The sequence below is a fragment of the Corapipo altera genome, unplaced genomic scaffold, assembly GCF_003945725.1.
Source record: "Corapipo altera isolate COAL_440 unplaced genomic scaffold, ASM394572v1 60913, whole genome shotgun sequence".
Classification (NCBI taxonomy): domain Eukaryota; kingdom Metazoa; phylum Chordata; class Aves; order Passeriformes; family Pipridae; genus Corapipo; species Corapipo altera.
This window is the reverse complement of record NW_020885044.1, coordinates 3,473-23,114: the sequence shown is the minus strand read 5'-3', so window position 1 is coordinate 23,114 and position 19,642 is coordinate 3,473. Positions and strand designations below refer to the sequence as shown.

The 19,642-nt window shown below is 42.9% G+C and overlaps 1 protein-coding gene across 1 annotated transcript in view; it reads right to left on the bottom strand.

Annotated features, from left to right (window-relative positions):
* Window positions 1-15,124, bottom strand: part of LOC113959488 (uncharacterized protein C18orf25-like) — a gene marked incomplete at its 5' end in the record, with an annotated part of 29,598 nt that extends 14,474 nt beyond the window's left edge. Inside the window, one exon of the mRNA XM_027668557.1 lies at window positions 14,942-15,124. Coding sequence (XP_027524358.1) covers window positions 14,942-15,124 — 183 coding nt within the window. The remainder of the gene's footprint in view (window positions 1-14,941) is intronic.
* Between the last annotated feature and the right edge of the window lie 4,518 nt (window positions 15,125-19,642).

Here is a 19,642-nt window from a genome sequence, read left to right as displayed (position 1 = left end):
TAATGTGCTGAATTGTTGAGTCTTGAACTACACGATTGGTACTGAAAAGAGTCTGAAAGTGTTCAGACCATCAATTCAGAATGGAGGTTTTATCTGTGAGAAGCATTTGACCATCTGCCCTGAGAAGAGGGCTTTGGACCTGGTATGTAGGTCCGTATGCTGTTTTCAAGGCCTCATAGAATACTCTGTAATCACCCGTATCTGCGCATAATTGAATTTTTCCTGCTGGACTGATCCACCACTTGTTCTGGATGTCACGGAGTTTCTGTTGGAGCTTGTTGCATGTGAGACGAAAGGTTGCTTTTCTTACATGACAAGATGGCTGAGCAAGGTGTGTTTGGTGAGCAGTTCTCTTTTTCCTCAACAATTCCTGGATCTCTTGATTGTTTTCATCAAACCAGTCCTTGTTCTTCTTGAAGGAGAACCCTAAGGATTCTTCAGAGGACTGCATTTTATCTGATCCTTCAGTTTTGACCTGTCTGGCATGGGAGACCCTACTGACGGCATGTACCATTGCCAGCATAGCTCGCAACCGCATAGGGGTACACAGGTTTCTTTCCCATTAAAACAGGGCAAGCCTTTCACTCCCTACTTTTCTGCCACCCATCTATATTCAATCCCAGGGAAATACCCAGGAACATCCCTTTGGCCTGACCACCCTTTCAGGACGCAATAAATAAATCCAAAACAAACAGAATCTGGGCAGTAGCCACAGGTGAGTCAAAAACAAACTGTTCCGGCCCTCGCACCCACCCGCTGCTCGGGTATCTCCCATGGCCCCAGCCCAGCCAAAACCCCCCAACCCCCCAGAAGAACCTGCTATCCACCCTGACCTTATCCTCTCCCCTCTATGTTACCACAGATCTTCCCTCACACTGCTCACCTGCGACACTCCATACAGGGTTGCCCCGTCCACCCTCCCGCCGGTCTGAGGACCCCCACGGCTCGCCCGACACCCTTCCCCTCCCCTAAATTGGACCGGTAAACCTCTGTGCGCTCCGAAATTCTTCCTCTCCTCTCCCACAAAGGCGCAATCCCCGTCTGGTGGCCAGTGGGGCGCTCCTGGCGGCTGCGTGGCCCCAACATGCCCAGCGGCCAGTGCGACATGCCCAGCCTATATATATATATATATGTATATATATATATATATTAGTAAAGAGCTGTTATTTTCCACACCTTTCCGACTGAAGCCTCTTAATTTCAAAGTTATAATTACTCAGAGGGAGGAGTTTGAGCTTTCTCCTAGCTCCTTAGCAAACATTTCTGTCTCGTTAAACTGAGACACCTTACTTATCCTTAAATAAAAGCACCAATTACCCTAAAATGATTTCTTGCATTATTGTTCTTGATTTAGGAAAAAGTGGCTTAGCTGGCAGAGTTTTCTTAAGAATAAAACTAATGATTAGCAACAGGAGACATAAACAATATATACAATTTCCCCAGCAAAAGGGGAGATAAAAGAAAAAAGAGCATCAAGTCTGGAGTATTAATTCAATCCCATTCTGTTCATTCAACAGAGTCTTATTGCTGTAGCTTGATGAGTTCCATACAGACAAAGAGTGCAATCCACTATCCACTACAGGTATTAAAAAGTAGAAATCATTTTGATCTTGTAAAACAAAAAAAGGAAATCAAGTGTCTGTTATCAAACCAACTTTAAATCAAGGTGAGGTCTATAGTTAATTATTTAGGGCTTATGAAATTAACTCTGTCAAGATACTTAATGAATTTCCCTAGTTTAGTTTTATGGCATTCAACAATTTCTGGATTTTCTTTATTACAGTGAGTGGATCCAAAGCCTGTGAATTGCCTTTAAGATGACTTAATAACAGTAAGTGGAAACATGGAAAATAAAACTTCACCTTAAAGGCTTTCTAAAAACAATACTCAAAGAAATACTTTTTTTATAACTGCTCACATCTTCTGCGTAGTGCTGGTCAAAAGGTGTTACCACCGCTGGAGGAACCACAGCAACTGACAATTCAAATTGTATTTATCAGTAATTCAGTTCACGGGCACTGCTACCCACAAGCCCATTTTTTCCCCACAATGACAACTTCATTTCCAAAAGACATCTTATTAAACATGAGGAGGTCTCAGGTTACCAGCATTTTATCCAACTTCATTAGGAGACAGCCTCTAAACTCCCCTTATGTTACATTTATTTCCAACCACAAGCACATGGAATTAGTAAACAGTTTCCTGGCCTACTCTTTACCAACCTTTTTCCCTTAAAATTTTTCTTCTGCTAGATTACTTAGAACTGTCTCTCTCACCAGAGTTGGCATTCCAAGAGAGCAAGAATTAGGAGAGTGTGCTGAAGAGTCAACAGAATTACCAGCTGATGAGAAAGTCACAGTACAAGAGAATAGCACTGTCTTAACTGTACCTGGTTATCATGTCAAGTTGTCAGGACAACTGTGGCAGGAGAACCTACCCCATAAGACCTTAAATCCGACCAGAGAATGCATACAATGCAAGCCATTATGCAAGTTCAACTGCTGGCACCAGGGTTCAGTTGGTTTAATTGTTTAATAAATCACTTAATAAAGGACTGGGTTTGTTAGGGGTCAAATAGTTATCAGTCAGCTGCTATCCTGCAAACAATACCTGTGAGCTTGGAAAACACTGTCTATCTTCAAGAAGCCTGGAACAGCATCCAGCCACAGACCACAGTGAAAATAGTGAAACAGAAATTCTCATATTCAAAGCATGGTCTTGTTGACTCTATAATAACGGAACATCTCTTTCAAAATCAGCCACATACCTGTATTTCTTCAGGCCTTACAGACAGTCAAAAGTAGCTCAGACCTACCAGGACAGGCAAGACAGTGTCTTATGCAGCTAAAAATCTTAACATGGGTATTAAAAAAATTAGTGGAAAAGAAGGCAATAAGTTGGCATACAGGGCTGCAGGATAAAGTCGATAGGAAATATTCCTATACAGAAGCATTTCACGTTGTTTAACTCCTTTGTTAGTGAAGAGCTGCAAGCACTTAGTGAAGCTGAACAGTTTTTATGAGCTACATGAGCTTCTCTGAATTCACAGAATCAGAGAATCACAGAATATGCTGAGTTGGAAGGGACCCACAAGGATCATCGAAGTCCAACTCCTGGCCTGTGCAGGACAGCCCCTAAGAGTCATACCATGTGCCCGAGAGTATCATCCAAATGCTTCTTGAACTCTGGCAGGCTTGGTGCTGTGACCACTTCCCTGGGGAGCCTGTTCCAGTGCTCGACCACCCTCTGGGTGAAGAACCTTTTCCTAATATCTAACCTAAACCTCCCCTGACACAGTTTCATACCATTCCCCTGGGTCCTGTCGCTGGTCACCACAGAGAAGAGATCAGTGCCTGCCCCTCCTCTTCCCCTCACAAGGAAGTTGTAGACTGCAATGAGGTCTCCCCTCAGTCTCTTCCCCAGGCTGAACAGACCAAGTGACCTCAGCTGCTCCTCATAAGGCTTCCCCTCAAGGCTCTTCACCATCTTCATTTCCTTCCTTTGGATGCTCTTGAAGAGCTTTATATCTTTCTTATATTGTGGTGCCCAAAACTGCACACAGTACTCAAGGTGAGGCCACACCAGTGTGGAGTAGAGCAGAACAGGACAATCACCTCCCTCAACCAGCTGTCGATGCTTTGCCTGATGTACCCCAGGACACAGTTGGCCCTCCTGACTGCCAGGGCATTGCTGACTCAGATTCAACTTGCCCTCAACCAGGACCCCAAGGCCCCTATCCACGGCACTGCTTTCCAGCATCTCATTCCTCAGTCTGCACGTACATCCAGGGTTGCCCCATCCCAGATGCAGAATCTGGCACTTCCCCTTGTTGAACTTCATATGGTTGGTGATTGCCCAGTCCTCTAATTTGTCGAGGGCTCTCTGCAGGGCCTCCCTGCCTTCGAGGAAGTCAACAACTCCTCCCAGTTTTGTGTCATCTGCAAACTTGCTTAGAATCCCTTCCAGTCCTTCATCCAAGTCATTTATGAAGATGTTGAAGAGCACTGGGCCCAAGATGGAGCCCTGCAGAACCCCACTAGTGACAGGTCGCCAGTCTGATGTTACCCCATTCACTATTACCCTTTGTGCTCAACCCGTGAGCCAATTGCTCACCCACCGCATGATGTGTTTATCCAACTGTGTGCTGGACATTTTGTCCAGAAGGATCCTGTGAGAGACAGTATGGAAAGTTTTACTGAAATCCAAAAAGATTACATCAACTGGCTTCCCTTCATCAGCTAGGTGAGTTACCTTGTCATAAAAGGAAATTAGGTTTGACAAGCAGGACTTTCCCCTTATGAAGCTAATCTGGCTGTAACCAATGACTGCATTGTCCTTTGTTTTTCAATAACTCCCAGAATCATCTTCTCCATGATTTTACCAGGCACTGTAGTGAGACTGACAGGTCTGTAGTTTCCAGGGTCCTACTCTTCGCCCTTCTTGAAAATTGGAACATTTGACAGCTTCCAGTCAGATGGGACCTCTCTGTTCAAAAATCATCAAGAGAGGGCTCACAATGACATCAGCCAGCTCTTTGAGTATTCTCTTGCATGAATCCCTTCAGGCCCCATAGACTTATGGGGATCCAGCTGCAGAAGCAGATCCCACACAACTTCAGGGTCAACTGGGATTTTATCATTCTACCTGCCACGGTCCTCCAGCTCAGGGCTCTGGGACCCCCTTAACCTGTCATCACTGTTGAAGACAGAGGCAAAGAAAGCATTAAACATCTCCACCTTGTCTATGCCCCTGTTTGGGAGGTGACCATCCTCATCCTGGAATGGGCCAACGTTATTTCTGCACTGCCTTTTGCCATTAATGCATTTTAAACCCCTCTTTTTATTGCCCCTCACATTTCTGTCCACCTTCAACTTCAGTTGAGCTTTGTCCGCACAAATTTTCTCCCTGCAGTGGTGAACAGCATCTCTGTATTCCTCCCATGTCATCCAACCTTGCTTCCACTGGGCATACACTTTCTTCCTTTGCCTTAGCTCCAGAAGGTCCCTGCTCAGCCAAACCTGCCTTCTGCTTCACCTGCTTGACTTCTGACATTTTGGAATTGCCTGCTCCTGTGCCCTTAGGAGGTGATATTTAAAAAGTGACCAGCCCTGGTGGAATCCCAGCACCTTCAAAAGTGTTTTCCCAGGGGACCTTACTCACTAATTCCCTGAGCAGCCTGAAGTCTGCTCTCCTCGTGCCCAGGGTTGAAGTTTTGATGGCACTTTTCCTCCTGTCAGAGATTTTAAACTCGATCGCTTTGTGGTCGCTGTGGCCAAGATGGCTACCAATCACAAGACCAAGTTACAATGAGATCCCATTATAACAAGATCAAGTTATATCAACTTATCTCCCTAAGGTTTAGTGTTCAAAGCCCCTCATGGTTCTCTATATTTACTCTTTGTTCATTCAATCACATCTTACCTCATTAATCCCTACCTCCTCCACAGTGTCAGCTGCCAGCGTGATCTGCCCATTTGTGAAATGCACACAAACATACTTCCTACCTCTGTTTTATCAGTAAGAACAGAGCTTAGTTTCTTTGTGTTGTGATCCCTTTCTCAACTGCCTTCTGGTTGGCATCAGGTTGTTTCCCTTTTACCCTCCCTTTGCAGTACCCAGTTTAACATATTCACTCATTTCCCAGGTTGTTTGTGCACTTTAGTTTCTACTAGGCAGGCAGACTGCATGCACTTATCGAGCGAAAGCATAGATGCCCAGGCTGTACTGCAATACACATCATACACTTGAATGTGTAAGACTACAGCTGCTTTCCTCTTCCTGATATCTCAGGAATTTCTCATTGCACCTCTTCATGATGTCAACTAACAATTAGGCTAAAGAGCAAACAGAAATAGTCAACACATTATAATTAAAAATTCAAGTGTTTAAAAATAAGTCAGAACTGCTATCCTCATACTTGGGCATAAATACCAGCTGCCCAAACTCACATACTATCTTCCATCACCCCCACTGTCCCTCCTCCTAATTCCCCAGACAGAACACTAGTGTTACTGGTATATCAGAACCACAAAAAGCAGTATTTTATTAGCCTTTAGCAGCCACATAATCACCCCCTTTGGAGCTTCTTTTGCCAACACCAGACTGCTCTAGATCCCTAGAGGTGAAAAATAATTAGAAAATGATGCTTAAAAATGATTGCTGTCAGACAGTTGAGTTCTCCACACTTCATCTCACTGCTTTGGTATCATACATGTACGGGGGGGGCGGCAAGATATGTGGGCTTCACAAACACATGACAAGCAAATTAATGACTCTCTTAGAGCTTGTCCTCTTCCAGGGTGTATTGGGTTTCTGTGGCCAGGTCTTGGGGGGGGGGGGGCTACAGGGTGGCTTCTGTTAGAAGCTGCTAGAAACTTCCCCCATGTCTGGTAGAGCCAATGCCAGCCTGCTCCAGGACAGACCCACTGCTGGTTGAGCCAATCAGGAGTGATAACAACGCCTCCGTGATAACATATTTAAGAAGGTAAAGAAAGTTATTGTGCAGATGAAAATTGCAGCCAGAGAAGAGCGGAATGAGAACATATGAACAACAATGTAGACACCAAGGTCAGTGGAGAAGGAGGGGGAGGAAGTACTCCAGGTGCCAGAGCTGAGGTTCCCCTGCAGCCCATGGTGCAGACCATGGTGAGGCAGGTTGTCCCCCTGCAGCCCATGGAGGATCACCGGGGTGCAGACATCCACCTGCAACCGGAGCAGGTGGATGCTCGAAGGAGGCTGTGACCCTGTGGGAGGCCCATGCTGGAGCAGGGTCTTGGCAGGGACCTGCAGCCTGTGGAGAGAGGACCCCACGCTGGAGCAGGTTTCGCTGGTACGACTTGTGGCCCTGAAACCAGGTAAAACCTGGAAAGCGAATTTAGTAGAGCAATACAAGGATTAGAGAGTTAAACACAAAATGCGGGCTTTAAGCAAAGGCACAGAGAACTTAGTATTAAGAAACAGCGGAGGTAAGAAATTCACTAGAATACAGGACACTCTGACATGAGAGAACATGAGCATGAACAGAAAGAACTAAAAATACTAGGACACACAAAAAAGGACATATAGAAGAGAAACAAAGGGAGATAAGAAAAGGGACAAGCCAAGAAATCAGGTACTCTTGCCAGACACTGGAAATCCCTGCCTAACGGCGGAGGGGTTCGGACAGAATTGCACACGAATCAATATGATTGGCAAAAATGTCCCCTTTATTAGAGAAAAGGCAGTTTATATGCTACTTGTGACACACAGGCATGTGATTCTTCCCCAGGTTACATTGGATACATAAGAGAAACATACTGTGGTGTACAGTACTAATTGGATAACTGCAGGTGTCCATAAAACTTGTTTTCTTGACAAAACAACTCCTCCTTCACCTTGGCACAAGGCCTGCAATCATATTAGTGGTGCAGTATTTTATTGTTTGCACCCAGCCATGCCAAGGCAAAGGTCTCAGAAATGCAATAGAAATTGTTCACACAATTTCTGCCCTGCAACACCTGCCAAATGCACAAGGAAACTACACAAATTAGGGAAGGTTCAAAAGTTTATGAAGATGATGATGAAAGGACACTGAGTTCATGAAGATGAAGAACAGGAACAACCACCGAAGTTCTCCCCAAATTAAAGACCACGCCTCTAACTCCGCCTGTTATGAATATTAAAAATAGATGTTGCAATATAATGAGTATTCATAATGTGTGATGTAATTGCTTGGCAAAAAGTGTATAAAAAGTTCAGTTGTAAGTTACTCGGGCAGAGCAGTTTGTCCAGGGTGACCTGGGCTACTCCCCGGCCGTAAATAAATACCTCCTGCTTATAGACTGAAAATTCTGTTTCTGAGCAGTTTCTCCGCGCCTTCTTTGGGGCACAAATTGGCATCAACCCTGTGGGGGACCAACGCTGGAGCAGCTTGTTCCTGAAGGACTGCACCTCATGGAGAAGCGACCCATATGGCAGCAGTTTTGTAAAGAATTGTTGCCGTGAGATGGACTCACGCCAGAGAAGTTCGTGAAGGACTGTCTCCCATGGGAGGGACCCCATGGGAGCAGGGGGAAGACGACTCTCCCTTAGCAGCAGCAGAAACAACTGACTGTAACCCCATTCCCCATCTCCCTGCACCACTGGGGGGAGGAGGTAGAACTTGGAAGGAAGGAAGCAGGGGTGGGGGGGAAGGTGTTTTTAAGACAGTATCGAAAGCTTTACTGAAATCATCAACTAGCTTTGCTCGTTTTACCTTGTCATAAAAGGAAATTAGGTTTGATAAGCAGGACTTCCATGAAGCTGTGCTGACTTTAAACAATGACTGCATTGTCTTTCAGGTTGTCTTGGTTTAATGATAATATATTTGTGAGATGAGACATCTAATGAGATGAATCCTCCTTTTTTATTTCCCTCCTCCCAATATAGAAAAGGTAAAAATTAAGAGGACGCTGAATGAAGAAGGAAAAAATTAAAATTTTACTAGAAAGGGAAACAAATAAAAAAACCTCAAAACAATAGCAGCTATCCCCCTCCCCCTAGGTTAAAACAAAACCTGGAAGGATATTTTGTCCCCAAAAGTCTTGTGCTGCTGAGGGTTCTGATGTAGCAACCATGTGAATGTTGGTGGTTGAGCCTGGACTGACTCAACACGGTGTGGGGCCTAGTGGGACGGAGTGGGCTCTGGTCGTGGGGCTGCAGCGCTTTGTGTGGGTCATAGAGAGAAACGTCTGCATCTGAGGCAGTGGAAACTCTGGGAAGGGGAATCCCGAGCTGGCGACAGCCTTTGAGCTATTGCGAAATAGCTCCAAAAGTGCTCCGAAGACAGTTCTATGGTGGTTACCCTGTATCTGAGCTTGGTTGGACAGCAAAGGAACGGCTGAGCGCTCTGGCAAAGACTCTGAGAGTCCATGGTGCTCCAGCAAGCAAAAACCAAGTACAGAAAGCAGTTCTGACCTGCACCTGCCTTTTATCTCCTGACTCCCTATTTCCCAGGGTGCTCGATTCCAGGGACCCACCTTTCCAGTGGGTTCTGAGACCCCGGGGGCAGTCTTCCCCTGATCCAGCTTGGACAGGGGTGGTCCCCAAGCTCCAAATTACATGGTGGTATGAAATATTTATCACTGAAAATCCTTCCCATTTAACTAAAACTACGACACAGGTTTTTTTCAATACCTCCCAGAATAATCTTCTCCATGACTTTACCAGGCACTAAAGTGAGACTGACAGGTCTGTAGTTTCCAGGGTTCTCCTTCTTGTCCTTCTTGAAAATTGGGACAATGTTCACCAACTTCCAGTCAGATGGGACCTCTCAGGATTCCCAAGACCACTCAAAAATCATCAAGAGAGGTTTTGCGATGACATCGGCAGCTCTTTGAGGATTCTTGGATGGATCTCATCAGACCCCATCGATTTGTGAGAATCCACCTGGAGCAGTAGATCCTGCACAGTTTCAGGGTCAACTGGGAGTTGATCATTCTCACAGTCATGGTCCTCCAACTCAGGGCACTGAGACCCCCTTGGTCCATCATCCATGTTGAAGACAGAGGCAAAAAAAGCATTAAACTGCCTGGTCTCTATCTGTTTGTAGGTGACCATCCTCATCCTGTAACGGGTCAATGATATTTCTATACTGCCTATGACCATTAATGTATTTGCAAAAACTCTTTATATTGTCCCCCACATTTCTGGCAGCTTCAACTCCAGTTGAGCTTTGGACGCATGAATTTTCTCCCTACAGCAGCAAGCAGCATCTCTGAATTCTTCCCATGTCACTTGACCTTGTTTCCACTGGGCATACAGCTTCCTTTTCTGCCTTATTTCTAAGAGAAGATCCCTGCTCAGTCAAACCAGCATTCTGCCTCACCTGCTTGCCTTCCGGCATTTTGTAATTGCCTGCTCCTGTGCCCTTAGGAGGTGATGTTTAAAAAGTGGCCAGCACTGATGGACCCCAGCACCTGCAAAAACATTTTCCCAGGGGACCGACCTTACTACTTCCCTGAACAGCTTTCTCAAAGGAAATTTCTTTGCTGTCTCTTGATGTTAAGCTCACCAGCACCTTCATACTCTTCATCTTTATCTGATGTTGGTCTGTCCAATTTTCTAAGGTACAGATGGAATATGGGAATAATTAATGTTTGTATTTTAAATAAATAAAGAGGCAAACAGGAAACACACAGACAATTCCAATACTTAAAATGAGATTATGACCTGTTGGGGATTAAATTACATTTACTTATATAATATTAGAAATTATTTGTGTAGTTTTAAATTTAATTGTAACTTGCTTACAGTTTAGCATGGGTGGACCCTGCTCAAAGCTTGGCATAGGTGAACTTTAAATGAACCCTGTTTGTTAGCAGGGGAGTAAACAAAGACTGGATACCTTCAGAGAAGGGTTGAGATCCCGGAGGGCTCCAAGTTGGAAGAGCAGTTAATGGTCTGCCCATATGGACATGAAGAAAGAATCCAATGAGGTGTTAGATGATCCCAGACCATAAATCACCATTGGACCAAGAGATGCATGCAGGGCACGTGAAGATTGAGTGCACAGATTGTGAGGTTTATAAAGGCCCAGGAATTTATTTGTTTAGGGTCCCTCTCTGGAGGCACCCAGATTGAGCTGAAATCAACCAACTCTGCCTCAGAACCCAGGCTCTGAACTCTTCTTTAGCAGACCAGTTTACTAGCTGGTGCCATGGGTCATCATAATCAATCATTCAGAAACAAGTTTAGTTCATTTTCATTTAAAAAAAACCCAACACCAAAACTCCAGACCTAAGTTCCAAGTATTAATTAGAAGGAAACAAAGGAGAAAAAAAAATTAAGAAAATTAGTGTCCAAAAGATTGCAGGAATCTTTGTCAATTTTTATGAGTTATATTTTGGAATAAATATCAGACCTTTTTAAAAAGCACCTGTACTTGTTCTTTATAAAATCCACATAGGGAACTTTTAAAGTTGTCATGGCTAGTCTTCGTGAACAAAGATTTGGGGAGGGCTCTACCCACGTTTGTTAAAAGCACGCTGGTGGTCAAAAAGGCCAATATGAGATAGGCATGTCCGGTTGCAAAAGGCACAGCAGAAAGACTCCTTAGGTGGTATATTCTGCAAGGCATGATTCTTTCTGCGTTGCTTTTTCTCCTCAAGTGTGATCCTGCGTACTTTCTCAAAAGCATCAGCAGCGTTAAAGATAGCGTGTCTCCAGACCTCCCAATTGGAGGCCAGAGTAGACCAGTTAAGTTGATCAATATGGCCAAGGTTGAGATGTTGTTTCAGGGAGTCCTTGTATCTTCTCTTCAGGACTCCTCTCTTGCAACAGCTGGTGGTAAGTTCACCATAAAGCATGATCTTGGGGAGGCGGTAGTCCTTCATCCTTGAGATGTACCCTGCCCAGAGCAGCTGTGTTCTCAGCAACATGGCATCAATACTTGTGATTGCTGCTTGTTCTAGAACAGACATATTAGTCACATAATCTGACCAGTGGATGTTTAGGATTGTATGGAGGCAGCGTTGATGGAAGCGTTCTAAGAGTCGCAGGTGGTGGCGGTAGATGATCCATGATTTGGATCCATATAGAAGAGTAGACAACACAATGGCTCTGTAAACATTGATCTTTGTACTTTTCTTCAAGTGTTTATTTCACCAAAGTCTTTTATGGAGTCTTCCGAAAGCTCTATATGTCTTTGCTAACCTGTTGTCTATCACTCCGTCAATCTTACCAACCGAGGAGATGAGGCTACCTAGGTAATTAAACTGTTGGACTGATTTGAGCTCTGATTCGCCAATGGTGATATGGGGATGATGGAAGACTTCCTGAGATGCAGGTGGATAGCAAACTTCTGTCTTCTTCAAGTTGACTTCCAGCCCAAAGAGCTCAGCAGTCTCAGCAAAGCAGGATGTTAAATGTTGCAAGAGCTACTTCTGTGTGAGCGACAACGGCGGCGGCATCAGCATAAAGCAGCTCCCAGACAAGATGGTTTAAGGTCTTAGTATGGGCCTTAAGTCGCCTTAGGTTGAATAGGCTTCCATCAGTATGATATCAAATGTAGATACCGTCCTGATCATCGAGGTCTGCCTTGGTCCTTTGGAGCATCATGCTGAAAAAAATTGTGAATAGGGTTGGTGCAAGAACGCAGCCTTGTTTCACACCACTGGTTATTAGAAAGGGCTCAGAAAGTGCATTGCCATATCTAACTAGACCGTGCTGATCCTCGTGGAGTGAGATGATAATTTTAAGGAACTTGGCAGGGCAACCTAAATGTTCCAAAATCTGCCACAGACCTTTTCTGCTTATAGTATCGAAAGCCTTGGTGAGATCAACAAAGGTTACATAGAGACCTTTGTTCTGTTCCCTACACTTCTCTTGCACTTCTCTGAGAACAAATACCATGTCTGTGGTACTCCTGTTGGCTCTGAAACCACATTGGTTTTCAGGTAGAATTCCTTCTGCTATAGTGGGTATTAGTCTGTTTAAAAGTATTCTTGCCAGGATTTTGCCAGCAATGGAGAACAGAGTAATACCATGGTAATTTGATCAGTCTGATTTAACTCCTTTCTTCTTATACAGGGTGATGATGACTGCATCTCGAAGGTCTGATGGTAGTTTGCCTAGTTCCCAATAGCGCACCACAAACTTGTGAAATTTAGCATGGAGTGCATGGCCCCCATGTTTCCAGACTTCAGGTAGAATTCCATCAACCCCAGCTGCCTTGCCAATTTTCACCTGCTGTATGGCCTTAAGGGTTTCTCCCAAAGTGGGGGCAATATCCAAGTCATCCTTCATGAGCTGTTGTGTAATGTGCTGAATTGCTGAGTCTTGAACTACATGATTGGTACTGAAAAGAGTCTGAAAGTGTTCAGACCATCAATTCAGAATGGAGGTTTTATCTGTGAGAAGCATTTGACCATCTGCCCTGAGTAGAGGGCTATGGACCTGGTATGTAGGCCCATATGCTGTTTTCAGGGCCTCATAGAATCCTCTGTAATCACCAGTATCTGCGCATAATTGAGTTTTTTCAGCTAGATTGATCCACCATTATCGTTGCAGTGTCCAACACCATGCTTGCCTAATACTCCTTTTCAGCCTTCAAAGTTCTTTCCTACTCTGACACTGAAATCACCAAGGATAATGATCTTATCATCTGCAGGCACCTTTTGGGTAAGGCGGCGCAGGTCGGTGTAAAATTTATCTTTTTCGGCAGGGTCAGCTTGGAGAGTTGGGGCATATATACTAAAGAGGAAAACATGTTGCTTTTTGTGTAGGGGAAGGCATAGGGAGATAATGCGGTCAGAATGATCTGTCGGTAGATTTTCAAGTTTATGGACAATAGAGTTTTTAATCATGAAGCCAACTCCTGAGAGATGCCTTTTGGTTCTGGGTTTACCTGACCAAAAGAGTGTGTAACCGGCACCATGTTCTCTAAGGCTACCTTCCTCATGGAGATGAACTTCGCTGAGAGCAGCGATGTCGATATTGAGTCATGATAGTTCACGAGCAATTAGGGAAGAGCGATGCTCAGGACGTCCACTATCCACAGTTTCAAGCATGGTTCTGATGTTCCACCATGCGAGAGTCAATTTGGGTACACCTTTGGAGGCAGGTGTATGCCTTTGTGTTTTGATCTTTGTGTGAACGCATTAGAAGAAGATGCCCGTTGGCCGCAGTTAACCAACTGGGTGAAGGGGGAGATGAGTTTTGGTTAGGTCACCTTTTCTAGGCCCCTCTCTGAGTGGAGCAAGCAGTGCTCTCCTTGAAAAAGGCTGCTTGATCATTCAGGATGCTGCCCAAAGAGACTGTCATCTCCGGGGTCAGTCTCTAACGACCAATGTCCTGAACCGCCTGCATGTGGGGTTGGGTCTGCAGTTTCCAGTGCACCTTATCACCTGCCATTTCAACCCTTGTCCGTTGCTACAGGGCTTTGCAATTGTGGGTATAACCTTCAAGCCTGTGCAGTGGATTTTTTAGGTGAGACGCAGCATGCACGGAACTGGACCCACCCTTTAATCCTAAGGTTCATCTGCCAGGGCCTAGCGAGTTTGGACAGTGGCAGCGAGGTCCTCAGGACGTAGGTTTAATTAGAGTATCCTTCTCTTAGGGCTAAGCGAGCTCCATCTGCCCGGGTTTGGAATTAGAGTGGTCCTTCTCCTAGGATGACTGCCAGAAGGCTAACGAGCTCATCCTGCCCATGGACAGATTTTATCTGATCCTTCAGTTTTGACCTGTCTGGCATGGGAGACCCTACCGAAGGCATGTACCATGGCCAGCATAGCTCGCAACCGCACAGGGGTACACAGGTTTCTTTCCCATTAAAACAGTTAGGGCAAGCCTTTCACTCCCTACTTTTCTGCCACCCATCTATATTCAATCCCAGGGAAATACCCAGGAACATCCCTTTGTCCTGACCATGCTTTCACGACGCAATAAATAAATCCAAAACAAACCGAACCTGGGCAGTAGCCACAGGTGAGCCAAAACCAAACCGTTCTAGCCCCCATACCCACCCAGGGCTGGGGTACCTCTCAAGACCCTAGTCCAGCCGATACCCCCAACCCCCCAGAAGAACCCGTTATCCACCCTGACCTTATCGTCTCCCCACTGTGTTACCACATATCTTCCCACACACTGCTCACCTGCGAGACTTCATACAGGGCTGTCCTGTCCACCCTCCTGCCAGTCTGAGGACCCCTATGGTTTGCCCGACACCCTTCCCCTCCCCCAAACCTGACCGGCAAACCTCTGTGCGCTTCGAAGTTCCCCCTCTCCTCTCCCACCAGGGTGCAGTCCCTGCTGACGAAGCTCCCCTCTCCTTTTCCCTGCTGGGGCCAACCCTGTGTGTGCCCAGGGCCCAGTCCCGTACTCCCTTTTAAAGCTGTATAAACTATAAAAATATTGAAAGCAAGAAAGGGAGAGACATCAACTGAGATGTTGGAACAAATGTCAGAGGAAGAGAATTTAAACAAACCTCTATCAGCACTCAGTTCATCTAGCAGTCCTCTGGTTCTCCAGGTAGATCCTGAGTCTTGATTTCCTAAAGAATTATTGTGCTCTTGAACTACTGCAGCTGCCAACAGATGGTCCACATTCACCACTTCTGGGTCTGAGTTTGTGTCTGATATATCATAGTGAGCTACAACTGGAGGTCCATCTGCAGGAGAGAAAAGCAACGTAGATTAGAAGTCATCATACTGTGAAAAACACCTCTAAAAGTACAAAGTACAATAATGTAAGGATTAATGCAATCTCCTACATGAAGCTCATAAAGTTATAGTTTATAGCGATACATTATATGAATAATTAAACTTCAGTTAATGAACATAGTCTGAGATTAGAGACATTTTAACCTTTGCATACACAGAAAACACAAATGTAAGAAAAACACATTTATGAAATTATCAGTTATTTGTGTATTATCTTTTACATTAACACATCAACATCTCCATATCTGATGACGTTACATTTACAATTTTAAAAGGATAAACTTCAGTTTAAATAAAAAATAATAAGTTACAGGACATTAAATTTGGCAAGACAAAATATTTATCTAGAGAATTTTACAAAAGTCAAGTGAGATCTTACATTACTTTATGGTTGATTGAATAAAACTAAGTTTTTGATATAACTGATCCAGTGACAATAAATTTAACGTTAGGCAACTTTCCTTTCATAACATTTACCCGTCAAAGGCAGTGGAATTTTTCCAAGTGGCAATGTTTTTTGGTGTTGTTTTTTTATAGATTGAGGATAACAAGAAACAAAACTATAATGTGCAGTGATAAATATGCTTTTAATTCAATATGATAACCATATGCATTTTTGACCACCAAAGTGAAGGGAGAAAGAGGGAGAGAAAATAGCTTATCTGATTCTGAAATCTGTTCTTGAGGAATAATAAAAAGCTATTTTTGGTCTATTTTGTTAGGACCAACTATATTCTTTGTGATGAATGAAAATCACTTATAATGGGAAAGCATGCTAAAAAAAGAAGAGGTTCAAAAACAAAGTCAAATTCAAGACAAAGATTAATGTGGAAGCAGAGAGAATGGATAAATAATTCTGAAAGGATGTGTGATTTAACTCAAATGCCTCATCCCAGCTACAGCTTATTGACTCAGAGTGGATGAAAGTTGTTGGAGTTCCCACTCCCCAAATAAGAGAATCAAAACTTTCTTTGGACCAAGACTTCATCAACAAAAACGAGGATGAAATAGAAAAAAGTTTCAAATTTAATTCTCTGAAAAACTGTTTCTCCTGAGGTTTTTGGGGTGGGGTTTTTTGGGTTTGGTTTTGTTTGTTTTTCTTTTTTTGTAACTTGGTGCCTGAAACATAATTCAACTTGCTATTTTCAGAAGTACCTATTTTGTGATTAGCAACACACTTCATTGAAGAGTGACCATATTGTTTAACTCATGCTAAAGATCAGTTTTGCAACAAGGTATGAAGAAATTCACAAAATATTTCTAATCAGACCTGTCTCCAAAACAACAAGTTCATAAAGCAATGTTATATTACAAACTTAAAACAGACCCGACAAAAATAAATGGGTAGTTAAATGCCAATGTATTAAAGACCAAACTGTTTGCAACATGAACAGATAATGATTATGACTGGAAAAGAAGTCCTGATAATTAACTGAAAGGCAATCTTTGTATTTTTAAAAGGCAATTACAAAATAATGGAATACCAAGTTCAAAATTAAGCTGGTTGATGTTCAGTTAATTTTTTGTGACAGCTGATGATTAAACTACATGCAGAAGTTACAACTGGACTGAATCATGAGAGGGATGTTTTCTTTCAGTCTTATCATTAGAGTTCAACATGAACATATATAATGTGAGCTATAAAAATAAACAGTCCAGTGCAGAAGATACGAGGGTGAAGTACAATATTGACTATTTGCCCATTTTTTCAAAAGGTTATCTAAAATTTAAGGAGCTATATACTGTTCCTTCAGGTCTTTGTTTCTCTCACTTCTTAGAAGATGTCCAAAAACAGAAGCAAAATTTGATTTTTAGATAGACATGTCTACACAAGTAAAATTGTACTGGGACAAAAGGCACCAATAGTCTCAAGTCAAAATTGTACCACTCCTACATGTATAATCATGCAAAAATATATAATAAATATATATACATGCAGAGTGATATTCTCATCACCTACCCATAGGAATAACTTGTGTGAAAGTCTTCATCAGTAGGGAGTACAAGCATAAACTTGTTATCTGTTGCGCCACTCTTGTATCTTCCACACTTCCAAACAGAACACCCTATAACTTTGCTTCAATTTAGTATACATCAAACAGACAAAAAATATTTTCAGTATAATTTACATACTGTAATTATATGTCCATGTAAGAGCCACCAATTTTACAATCTGGAAAAAAACAAGTTGCCTATATACAAAGCAATAACAGCAGAGATCTATTTTTGCTTTTCTTAGCCTTGCCTTTCAGGATCAGGTTTGAAAACCAAAGGGCCTGACACCAGTGTTAACTATACCTATCACCAGTAAATGACCAACAAAGCCAAGATAATGGCCTTGACGGTGCAACAGATCCCCAGATTCTCAGCATGTATAAAAGAAGAAATAAGCAATAAATGCCTATGTGTGTTTAAAAAACCCCAAGCAATAAGTAAATTGTAGACGACTACAACTAGATGAAAGTTGCAGCGAAGGCATATAAAAAAATCCTCTAAAAAATCCTCTGTTCCCAAAAGCCTGTTTCCTTTTCAGTGCTATAATGATTGGACAGGAGCAGTTAAATTTGGAAATAAATAATACTTCCCTAGCCAACTACATGATCACCCAGTGATGTGATACAAAGTAAATGTGTGGTACCAAGAAATAAGGACAATTGACTTCAGCTAAGAAATAAAGTTTAAAAATGTTTTCAGGTTGAAAAGGTAAAAGGATTAACTACAAGCGAAATTGTGTTTTATCATCTTTTCTTTACAATAGAGCCACACCTTGCAATTTCTTATTGTAACAGGATTTCATCAGATAGAAAAACAGACACCAAAAAAACCCATGCCAGAATCAAAACTTAATGTAGCATAATTAGGAGGTTCCCTGGTCAGTAATTTAAACAATCTATTTAAGAAAAATCATGTCTTTTGAGAAACCAAGGTAGCTGGAAGATGTACATATCCCTGGTGATAAGCTATAATTCATTTCTAAAGCAATAAATTCTTGAAAAAGGCAAAGATGAAAGTTAAATACCAGCAGCAAAATATAGATGTTGACATTTAATGTTAACAGGAGTAGGGAAAGACTGCATTTTTTATTTTTAAAGATATCAGAGGACAACTGAATCAGAAGTCACATGCACAAAAATCCATGTCTACACATCTCAGCCTTCATTTTAAGCTTGCAACATAGAAAATTCAATAATTTCTTATCTACTATCTTCTCCCATGTTTCATAGAGCCACATCTCAACATTCACTGGTTTAAACTGTGCTGTAAGATCCACATTACTATTATCCCTTATTTTATTATAATGGCAGCACAAGCAAAAAAATGAGAATCAACAGTAAAATCTCAACTGTAGGTTAAAAACAGCAATTCTATAAGAAGCATTGTACTTTTCTGCTGCAATAGCTCTGTATCAATGCACAGGAAACAAAAGATATTAGCTACCAGAACCTGAATGGGGAATTTAGACCTTTACGTCTATGTAGACAGGCTGAGAGAGTTGGGGTTGTTCAACCTGGAGAAGAAAAGGTTCTTGGGAGACACCTTAGAACACCTTGCAGTACCTAAAGGGGTTACAAGAGAGTTGGAGAGGGACTTTGGACAAGGGCATGGAGGAATAGGAAAAGGGGGGATGGCTTCAAACTGACAGAGGGCAGAGTTAGATTGGATATTAGACAGAAATTCTTGACTGTGAGGGTGGTGAGGCATTGGCACAAGTTGCCCAGAGAAGCTGTGGTGGCCCCATCCCTGGAAGTGTTCAAGGTCAGGTTGGATAGGGCTTGGAGCAACCTGGTCTAGTGGAAGGTGCCCCTGTCCATGGCAGGGGGGTTGGAACTAGATGGTCTTTAAGGTCCTTTCCAACCCAAACCATTCCATGACTCTGATTCTAAATTATTATTTGTCTTTAACTTTCTTAAATTTAGGCATGTTGTGTCAACAACTCACTCCCACTGTAGCCAGAGAGAAGTTGTTCAGAGTAAGGTAATCGCAGTCTGGAAACTACAGCCTGGAGCATCACCATCTCCCCTCCTTCCCCAGTAAACAGAAAGAGCTTAGACAGCCACTGTAGCCAAGGCACCTAACTTTTACACCACTGAAGTTCAGCAAGATGAATTCCAACTTTAGGAATGGGATTTAAACTTCGCTATGTTTTCTCTACAAGTAGAGGAAAAGGACTGAAATCTCCAGAGGACTTTCCTGATTAAAATAATTTCAAAATAAAAAGCCTAATTTTGGTGTTCTGAATCACCCTCTGGAGTCGTCAGTGTCTACAATGGAGACGTGGAGCCTTATTTAGGTGTGAATATCACCCTAAGCTTTAAAAAACACACAACGGGTACAATAATAATAGCAATAATAATTATAGTACTTTACTCTTACAGAAAGCTTTCCATTAGAGGATCTCAAGGAGCTCTGAGGTGCTTATTAACCTCCTTTTGCCTATGGGGAAACTGAGGCAAGCAGAGATTTGC